This window comes from Artemia franciscana, chromosome 2, assembly GCF_032884065.1.
Source record: "Artemia franciscana chromosome 2, ASM3288406v1, whole genome shotgun sequence".
In the NCBI taxonomy this organism is placed as follows: domain Eukaryota; kingdom Metazoa; phylum Arthropoda; class Branchiopoda; order Anostraca; family Artemiidae; genus Artemia; species Artemia franciscana.
The window spans coordinates 38467521-38479015 of NC_088864.1; the positions used below are offsets into that span (position 1 = coordinate 38467521).

At 36.1% G+C, this 11495-nt stretch overlaps 1 protein-coding gene across 2 annotated transcripts in view; it reads right to left on the reverse strand.

The window, feature by feature from the left end:
* LOC136041322 (cell division cycle protein 16 homolog) overlaps window positions 1–11495 on the reverse strand; it is a 122475-nt gene that overhangs the window by 34921 nt on the left and 76059 nt on the right. For both annotated transcript variants that reach the window (XM_065725956.1, XM_065725951.1), the window contains exon 9: window positions 9625–9777. In XM_065725956.1, the coding sequence (XP_065582028.1) occupies window positions 9625–9777 (153 nt within the window). The remainder of the gene's footprint in view (window positions 1–9624; window positions 9778–11495) is intronic.

The window sequence follows — 11495 nt, forward strand, 5'->3', positions numbered from 1 at the left end:
AGTAAGGAGCAGCATTAAAAAAAAACCAACAAAAATTATTACGCATATGAGGGGTTTACCTCCTTGTTATACTTCACTCTTTACGCTAAAGTATGTTTAGTAATTTCAACCATTTATTCTACGGCCTTTGTGATTCAGAGGTCATTCTTAAGGAATTGGGACAAAATCTAAGCTTTAGTGTAAAGAGCGAGGTATCGATGAGGGTTGAACCCCCTCATATACGCAATAAAGACATACGAATATAGAAGTTCGTTACGTAAGTTAATTCGTAAGTTACGTATATATTTTACCAATGAAAACTTTTGTAAAAAATTAAAAGTTCTAGTTGCTTTTTTAAGTAATCAAAAACCAGGAGGGCAACTAGGCCTCCTCCCTCGCTTCTTTTTTCACAAAATCTTCCGATTAATTGCAATTAAATAATATGCAAATTTCTTTTAATTATTTATGTGCGGAGAGCCAAGATCAAAACATGCATTAATTCAAAAACGTCCAGAAATTAATAAAAAAAAAAACAAGTTTTTTTTAAATGAAAGTAAGGAGCAACATTAAAACTTAAAAAGAACAGAAATTACTCCGTATATGAAAGGGGCTTTTCCTCCTCAGCGCCCCGCTCTTTACGCTAAAGTTTCTTACTGTTTTAAAAATAGAGTTAAGAGAAAGAGTCAAACTATAGCGTAAAGAGCGAGGCTTTGAGGAGGAAAAGTCCCTTTCATATACGGAGTAATTTCTGTTAATTTTAAGTTTTAATGTTGCTCCTTACTTTCATTTTGAAAAACTTGTTTTTTTATTTAATCCAAATATAAGGCTGGATTTTAGATGTATTTTATATTAGTAAGAAAGTAGAATTCAGAGAGGGAACAGTTTGTATCTTTTTCATCAAGTTTCTAGTTGACAAAAGATACTAGCAAAAATGAGAGACTTGTTTACACTATTGGAAGTTCATATTGGAGCTGGCAGCAGCAATGATACAAAGACAAGAGTACCAAACGTAGGAGTAGAAGTTACAAGGGGATGTCGACTAAGCCTTAAATGGGATGAGATGTTTGCGAGGTAATTGCTCTTCTTTCAAGGTTTTCTTTAAGTTTGAATAATCTTATGACTATTTTTACTCAGTCCTACAAGTACTACTACTACTACTAGTAGTACTACTACTACTTCTTTTTTTTTAAATTGATGAATATTATTTTTCTCTATACTGTCTATTTTCTTTCGTTTACAAAGATGATGAGGGCAACATAAATGAATATTCAAAATTTTTATTCTAGGCTAATGAAGGTTCATCATAATCAAAAAGATCCAGGAAAATCAGAATCGTCGAAATCCAAACACCATGAACAATAAAACCTGTTGCCATTGTGAGGGAAGATGGGGGTGAAATACAACTCCCCGGGCATGTAGATCACTCAGTTATGGATAGTCCCTTGAACATGGTTGAGAGTATCCTCAGCCAGATAAATCCTATGATACAAGATGGGCCCAGCTAAGTTTCACAAGCCATTTCAAATATTTCTGAGTGACTCTGATGATATTTTTGAAGAGATTGGTTTAGATGTAATATGAACTAATCGCTCACCTCCATATAAAAATGCAAGATATAATCAATTGAATACTGACAGAGTAAGCTCAATTAAAAAAAACGACAGTTAACAGACCATTTGAAACTCGTGCTCCTACTAATGTATTGTCTGTTAACACAAATGAGCGGATTTACTTATTCCTCAATGATTCAGATAATATTTTTCAACAGATTGATTTGGAAACGATACGTCTGAATCATACTCCTCCAGATAAAAAAAAGGGCAGTACGATGTATCGAACCCGCAAACAATCAGTCTTTGTATTATCAATCTAAATATGAGACTTATATATACAATCAAGATTTCAGATATTACTCCTATCTCTACTGAATTACCGAACAACTTCACCGCTGGAAGGACACTTGAAAGAGACTTTCAAAATACAAAAAAAATGCCCTGACTAATATTTTTCGATAATTTACAGCAGTTTGCTTTACTTAAATCAGCTTTGGGTTATAGATTGCAGAAATAAGAACAAACACATTACTCATTCAACTATCTAGGGCTAAAAAATTCTAATAATGTTTGTAAATGTTGTTTATTAATTAAAATGCATATATATATATATATATATATATATATATATATATATATATATATATATATATATATATATATATATATATATATATATATATATATATATATGTATATATATATATATATATATATATATATATATATATATATATACATATGTATATATATATATATATATATGTATATATATATATATAAACGTTTTCACATGATTCAAATTTGCATGTTCATCAAAGAATTCATACAATAGAGAAGCCATACAAGTTTAGCTTACGCCGAAAAAGGTTTGTTCAGGTATCAAATTTCCATGCACTTGAAAGAATCCACACAAAAGGACAGCCTAATGAGTGTGAGGTATGTCAAAAAAAGATTATTTGTAATACAACTTTGCATGCTCATCGAAGAATTCACACAAAAGATACGCCATAAAAGTGTGATTATGTCAAAACATGTAACGAAATTAATAAAGTCGTATATAATTTAAACGATGATATGACAGACTTATGAAAGTAATGATACAAGATAAAAAGTTGTTAACTGGACCTAGTTGTTTAAGATATCTTTTTAAATATAGAATGCTGTTTGAGACATGAAGGTTCATTTTTTCTGAAAATTGAAACCTAGGCCCATAAAACATTCTAATGATATTAATAAAGTCGAAGAAATCTTAAGCAATGTTAAAGTGGTAGTATGAGGGAAATGATAGAAGTCCCAAACATTTTTAACTAGTTCTGAAGTGTTAAACTAATTCAACGGTAGTAATTAATAGAGTCGTATATATTTTAAGCAATGATGACAGCCCAATGAGATAAATAATACTAACTCAAAGATTGTTAACTGTTCCTAGTTAGTTAAGATATATTTTTAACCATAGGGCACTGTTTCAGACATGTTAGTTGAAATATATTTTAACTAAAGGGTGCCGTTTATGACATGAAACTACGTTTTTTATGTCCTAACAAAATTAATAAAGTCGTATATAGTTTGAGTGATGTTACGACAACCCTATGATAGAAATAATACAAGCTCAAACGTTGTTAACTGGTCCTAGTTACTAAGATATATTCTTAACTATAGGACGCCGTCTGAGACATGAAGGAACTCACGTAATGGTTGTGGAACATACTCTGTTGAGATCAGTGAACTGATACTTTTTCACAATTTTGAAACAAGTCTTTTTAACCTTAGATTCTTTCTACTTCGAATATCTCTAGAAATAGGAGCGACAACTTACTAAAAATTATCTAACAAGGAAAAGAAAAAAAAAACATTTTCGATTTAGAAACATTTTTATTTCATAATTACAATAAAATATATATCACTCTTTTTTCACATACTCATTGAAGTTATTATCCTCAATATATCTCGCTATTAAATTTAAAGCGGCTTGAAGTCTATGTATATGCATTATATCAACTTTTGCTGCAAAACATAGCTGTTCTCTAGTTGTCTGTCAAAACGTTCGGAAGTCTTAAGCTGGTTTTTTTCTTCATCTGACAGCGTTTCTAGCTACCTAACTAGCAAACTGCGTTTTGCTTTTGTCTGAAAGTTGATAAAGAATGGTAAAGCTGGTTTTTGGCATTTGTGGAAGCTTCCTCCGTTGACGATATTAAGCGTTTGACATACTCCAAAAGGGTAGTTCTTTATAGTCCGGGGGAGGATCTTGTCGTTTTCTTTTGTACACCCGACATGTCAAAAAAATGAAAGAAAAACGGTAGATATAAATAGAGAAGGTGCAGGATAAAAAACAACACAAGGAAAAAGTTGAACTACACAAAACTTAATTGGGCTGGTTTAGACATAGTCTGACCGCATCCCCGTGTGGCTTTCCAAACGAGTCCCGCCAGCAAGAAAACTTTTTTAACCTCTTCAGTGCGTTACCAACTATAGGTGCCACTAAAACTATATATCAAAACAAATTAACAGTTTCCACGTTATACGGGATACATAGTGAAAGCTATAAAATTAATAAAGCGTAAATTATCTCATAAAGTAAAGAAGACAAACAAAAGCTTTAGCTCGCCTTTCGGTATATCTCGAATATTTCCGAAATGACCACACGGAAGGTCATCCAAAACAAGAGCTAAAAGCTCATATGGCACTTGTGACGAGGTCAGAAGAGCAAAGAGCTCATATGGTATGAGCTCTAGCAAAATTCTAAGAATCAATAGATTGCTTTAAAAGGAAAATCAGAGGCTTAATGCCGGTCGGGATTTAAAATACGAGCTCTGAGTCACGAGGTCCTTCTAAATATCAAAATTCATTAAGATCCGATCTCCCACTCGTAAGTTAAAAATACCTCAATTTTTCTAATTTTGCCTCTCCCTTCTGCCCCTCAGATGGTCCATTAGGGGAAAACAACTTTATCAAGTCAATTTGTGCAGCTCCCTGACACGCCTACCAATTTTCATCGTCATAGCACGTCCAGAAGCACCAAACTCGCCAACGCACTCAACCTCACCACCTAACTCCACCAAAGAGAGCTGATCCAGTCCGGTTACGTCAATCACGTATCTACGACATTTATAAGCGTTTTCCAAGATTTCCGGTCTCCCCCTCCAACTCCCCCTAATGTCAAAAGATCTGGTCGGGATTTGAAATAAGAGCTCTGACACATGAGTTCCTTCTAAATATCAAATTTGATTAAGATCCGGTCACCCGTTCTTAAGCTAAAAATACCTCAATTTTCCTGATTTTTCCAAATTAACAACCCCCAGCTCCCTCAAAGAGAACGGACCCGTACCAATTATGTCAATCCCGTATCTATAACTTGAGCTTATTCTTCCCATCAAGTTTCATCCTGATCTCTCCACTCTAAGGGTTTCCGAGATTTCCGGTTTCCAAGATTTATGGATTCTCCAACCCTCTCTGTCCCAGGATCCGATTCGAATTGAAAATGGACCATCTGAGGCATAAGATTCTTCGATATATCAAGTTTCATTAAGATCCGATCACCCATTCGTAAGATACCTCGATTTTCCCGCTTTCCAAGAATTCCGGTCCCCCCCCCAACTCCCTTCAATGTCACCGGATCTGGTCGACATTTAAAATGAAAGTTTTAAAGCACAAGATCCTTCGAGATATATAATTCCATTAAGATCTGATCACCCGTTCGTAAGTTAAAATTACCTCATTTTTCTAATTTTTCCGAATTACTCCCCCCACCCACTCCACCAAAGAGAGTGGATCCGGTCCGGTTATGTCAGTCACCTATCATGGCCTTGTGCTTATTCTTTCCACCAAGTTTCATCCTGATCTCTCCGCTTTAAGCGTTTTCCATGATTTACAGTCTCCCCCCTAATGACACTGGATCCGGTCGGGATTTAAAATAAGAGATATGCGTTTCTAAGTCCTTCTAAATATAAAATTTCATTATGATACGATCACCCTTTCGTAAGTAAAAAATACCTAATTTTTTCTTATTTTTTTATAATTAATCCTACACCCCAACTCCCCCAAACAGAGCAGATCCGTTCCAGTTATGTCAATCCCGTATCTAGGACTTGTGATTATTTTTCCCACCAATTTTCATTTCGATCCCTCCACTCTAGGCGTTTTCCAAGATGTCAGGTTTCGCCCCCCCAACTTCCCCTTAATCGTATCCGGTCTGGATTTAAAATAAGAGCTCTGAGACATGATATCCTTCTAAACATCAAATTTCATTAAGATCCGATCACTCCTTCTTAAGTTAAAAATACCTCATTTTTTAATTTTTCAGAATTAACCCTCCTCCCCCAGCTCCCCCAAAGAGAACGGATCTGTTCCGGTCATTTCAATCACGTATCTGGGATTTATGATTAGTTCTACCACCAAGTTTCATCCCGATCCTTCCATTCTAAGCGTTTTCCAAGATTTTAGGTCCCCCCCCAACTCCCCCTAATGTCACCAGATCCCGTCGGGATTTTAAATAAGAGCTCTGAGACACGATATCCTTCCAAAAATCAAATTTCATTAAGATCAGATCATTCCTTCGTAGGTTAAAAATACCTCATTTTTTCTAATTTTTCAGAATTAACCCTCCCCCCAACTCCCCCAAAGAGAGCGGATCTGTTCCGGTTATGTCAATCACGTATCTAGGACTTGTGCTTATTTTTCCAACCAAGTGTCATCCCAATCCCTCAACCCTAAGCGTTTTCCGAGATTTTAGGTTCCCCCCTCAATTCCCCCCAACGTCACAGGATCCAGTCGGGATTCAAAATAAGAGTTCTGATTCACGATATTCTTCCAAACATCAAATTTCATTAAGATCCGATCAGTCCTTCGTAAGTTAAAAATACCTCATTTTTTCTAATTTTCAGAATTAACCCCCCCCCCCAACTCCCCTAAACAGAGCTGATCCGTTCCAGTTATGTCAATCACGTATCTAGGACTTCTGCTTATTTTTCCCACCAAGTTTCATCCCGATCCCTCCATTCTAAGCGTTTTCCAAAATTTTAGCCCCCCCCCCCGACTCCCCCAATGTCACCGGATCCAGTCGGGATTTAAAATAAAAGCCCTGAGACACGATATCCTTTCAAACACCAAATTTCATTAAGATCCCATCACCCGTTCGTAAGTTAAAAAAAACTTCATTTTTCTATTTCTTCCGAATTATCCGACCCCTCACTCTCCCCCAGATGGTCAAATCGCGAAAATGACTATTTCCAATTTAATCTGGTCCGGTCCCTGATACGCCTGCCAAATTTCATCGTCCTAGCTTACCTGGAAGTGCCTAAAGTAGCAAAACCGAGACAGAAAGACCGGCAGACCGACAGACAGACCGACAGAATTTGCAATCGCTATGTGTCACTTGTTTAATACCAAGTGCCATAATAAAAAACCAAGCAGGATATATAAGCTGATAATTTCATTGTATTTTTTGGTAAATTAAGAACAGCTCGAGAGATCGCGTTAAAACTTCAGCGGATGTGAAAGAGGTGAAGGAACGTTACAGTTTATGTTTTAGGAAGAAGAAGAAAGATCTAAAATATTTTAGTCTCTGAGAAATTGGTTCGCCCTAAAATGGAGTCGAGAAAAGGCCAATAATTCTTCTGAAAAGCTTGAAATCCATGAAATCTGTAAATCCAGGTCAAGAGGACCACCATTCACAGAACAGAGTTGATAGACAATTTTTTGAACGACAATGGACCAAAAAAATTTTTACCCTAGAATAAGACTCAAAATGTTTTTGTCAGCCCAGACTCAAAGGAGTTACTTGATTTGGAACGGTTTTGGTAATCCTAAAGCAACACACTAAAAGATTCTTGGCGCCAAAAAACTGGACCATGGATTGTATGCCTCCAATTAGCTTGAAATCTATATTGATTAAGTTTCTAGGCCAGGTGGACCGCTATGCAGAAAAATAATTTGAAATAATTAATTTGTCTGTATGTATTTGTGAAGCCACAAACAGACCCTGTATTTATTTTGTATCTAAAAGGCTTGAAAATTACAGTGTATGTAGACAACACTTGTTTGATTGTGTCGATACGTGACACCAGAAAATGACCCTCCAATCACCTCCAGCCATTAAAAAGGGCACTAAAATGTTCCGTTTCGGATTAAATTCTTCATGATCTGTGTCTCATCTTTCAAGTTTTATGACCACATGCAGTGGGACATGGCTTTTCATTAAAACAACACCAATGTATTGCCTCTCATCAAAGTTTAATGGCGAAAATTCGTATTTTTCAGCTTCACGAGGAATTGTAGGTTTCAAAATATCCAGAAGTAACCCATTTTTAAATGAATTGAAAGAACAGAGCAATTTCATTTCTCAATAAAATTGAAAGAATGCTTCTTTTTCAAGCAACTGAACATTAAATTAATATTTAAATAACCTTCAGGATTTTGCTTCAGACACAACAGATCGTCAGAATTGCAATCAAAGAAATTTAACGTGAGAAATTTTTATTGGTAGAACTTAAGAGCCGAACTCATTTTATCAAAAATCAACGTCTTCGATCGTAGTTGAGACTATTATGGCACCAAGTAAGTGCATCGAAAGTTATTGTGTTGTTATTGTGTTTAGTCGTGTTTTTTTTTTTCCTAGCACTCGGATTTCAGCTTATTCCTAGAAAGTGGTAAGGGTCTAACCTCTGCAGTTTTTACAGAAAGTGTGGACCTTAGGCCGGATTGATGAATCTGACTTTGCATAATTGAAAGCTTCGCAAAGCTCTTGCCTGGGGCCAAAAAGGGTGGTTTTTACTTGTCCTTGAGCCAGGGCCTATAGTGTGTGAAGTGACTTGGAGTTTTACAGCCTATGTCAGAAAGAACTATCTGAAGTTATGTAGTCAAGCTTTTGTTTCATCAAAACATGTTTCTGCTTATGAGGGGAAAGCTCCGTTCTAGCAGGCAGGCACCAGTTTCAAATTGAAGACGGACTAAAATCTATAAGTGTTAAATATATGCGGCAGTTACCCGGCCCCACAGCCAAAATATCTTCTTTGAGTGATAAATAGAAAAATTTACAGAAACAAAAAAGGAGGGACCGAAAGTGCGGCCATATATTGTTTCTACCCATTTCTGTTCGTGGTTTCTGCTGAATTTATCATTCGGTTTTTCGCAATTGGGATTGTGGAAGAGAAATGGTATCAGACGTGTCTCTTAAAATCTATAAGTTCTCTCATTGCTAAAGAAATTAGAGTTTATCCTTTGCTCCTTTCTAATTGATGACGTTAGAAACTTGGCCTACGGCAAAAAAGTCAACTTTTGAATTAAAACAAATAGATTTTTTTCGACGGCAGTCGATAGCTCTTGATGAGCTGATCAAAATATATGTCATTCATTGTTTGGTAGAAAATTTCCTTCATGAGATATACCAGTTTGAAAGTTTGAAGGGGTTGACAACTTCAGTAGTAAGGTATACAATGAAACCAAAAATAGGCCGATGCCAATTGTGAGATTTATATGAGAGTTTTAGGCTAAACAGTCGGCTGTTAGCTCATAATCATCTTCGACAATGAGGGGTCCACGATTTTTGGTAGTTGGTGTGGCTATTATTTGTTTCCGGTGTATTTGATGGTAAGACCAATTTGGTTCCAGTGGTAAGACATGTAGGGGACTTGTAAGTAATAATCTGCTGTTAGGCTACAATCATCTTCAGCAATGACGGGTTTGCAACTTTTGCTAGTTGCAATGAGGGGTTTGCAAATTTGCAAGTTGGTGTACCTAGTATTTACTTTAAGATCCTTAAAAATTAACAACTTCAGCATTGAATCGAAGCGAGGAAACACCAAAGTTTTGCTCTCGCAACAATTTACTCGGCAAAGCCAAACAAAGGTTGCCGCAGCACCCCACGTTGCCCTTGCAGTGTGGATCTAGTTGGATTCGTGTCAGACTAGCGATAGAAACTTCATACCAAATTTTTTATTGCTGCAAGCTAATATAAACAGATTTCAGCATATGGATGATTCAACAAGGATAGGCATTGAAGATAATGAATCTCCTCAGAGAGAGGCTACCCAGTGTAATCAATAATATAATCAGTGAAACATAAAATAAATAAGGTAAGAAATGCGGCACTTACTCTCCTGTTTGGTAGGCAGCAACTCCATATTCGTGTAAAACAAAAGGATCGTCTTTACACAGTTTGTAAGCCTCATTGAAGAATTTTGCAGCGAATACTGGATTATTCGTCAGTCCGTACTCAACTCCAACATACAATGTAGGTAAATGACAACTAAAAAAACAAAGAAAGAAAAAAAATGTTTTGAATACCAAAAGGGAAGTTCATAAAATACTAAATGGGTGAATTTTGGAAAAATGCTACAATTACTTCAAACTGCATAACTGAATGTTTATTGTTTAAGCACTTCATCCTCTTTTAGGCATCCTGGCATTGTTTTTTCCATAATTATTAATACTTGTCCCCATATCAGTATCCGAAACTAATTACGTCTATTAATATCAGAGCAAACAACTGCACATAGTTCATTAATTACTATCGTAAGGTGAACGTTTAAGGTGAATGTACTAAAAGCAGACAGTTATGGATTCAATAGCTTACTTTGAAATTTGTAATATAGTTTCTCAGTCTCAAAGCAGTATTCTGAAATGGCTTCGGCACCAAGATCCGGCAAAACTGGCAGCTATGATGTTGCAAGTCATCCGAAAATTTATCGACAAATCCCAATAAACATCGATACAATGCTTCCTTTATTATCATTGCAATATTCGCAGCTCCGTTAACAGTGATGATATGCCGTCAGTCCTAGTAATTTCCTCATTTTATTTTCACCCTTGATCTATTTATTGTACCTTCACTGTAACGCGTCAAGTGTGGGGTTTTCAGGCATTAACTCTGCTCAAAGGCTATTCTAGGTGGTTACAGATTGTCGACCGAAGGTCATTATGAGGCATTCCTGACGTAGTGTAGCCTGCTCAAGGTAGTCCTGCCAAGCTGTGTTTTAGCGAGTTACCCTTGAAAGCTTCGCTTTTTCAGGAACGAGTTTCGGTGACTCCTCTGGTGGAATGGATGCATGCATTTGAAAAACACCGGCATAGTTGTCACCTCGAAACTATCTTGGATGCACTGCGATAAGCGCAAGTTCAAGGCAACTCATGACTATGTGGCCAAGTAACATTCGCATTAAAAACTGGCTGCATACTACTACACCGTTCATTTCAAATATGTGTCTAGTCCACAGGAAGGCAAGTTTAAGGTAGTAGTACAAAATGGCTTTGCATGAGGATGTAGTAATTACCAAGTTTCACTGAAAGGAAAATTTTAGCCAGCAATCGACTATGAAGCAGGTCAAGAAATAAATAATAAAATCAACCACTTTGGTTGAGGCAAAATAAGGCCGTCACCAAACGAAGCTTATGTCAGTGTATTCTAAAAATTCAGAGGAGAGCCATTCTTTCGGAGTACAAGGACATAAGCAAAAATTTATTAGCAACCAGATCTTATTAGCAACCGGTTTCATACATCACAAACTAATTTTAAGATGACACTAAAATATTTTTAAATGTAGCATCAATTGAACTTATCCTGGTTGAAATATTTCATCTTAGATAGGTATCTTGTCCACCAAGTTGAGGGTTAAGATCAATTTAGATCCTATATAACCTTCTCATAGCGACCACAAATGCATAGATCTTCTTCTATATTTTTACAGAGAGTTTTCGTTCACCAAACGAAGAAATTGTACATTATTCTCATCTTTCTAAATATCTCTGGAATGTCCCACAGTAAATATCTGATTGATGATACTGTTTACCACAAAAAAGGACATTTTATATTACCACTTGAGAAGGCTTTTGGCAATGATCCCTTTTGAGCAGATTAGTTTATACGGCACTTTGCTGTCGTACTAATGGATAGGGCTGGTTAGGAGCATTTCCTGATAACAAAATATTGCCTTTCCAATCAGAGAAACAGTTCTAATTGCAGTTTTA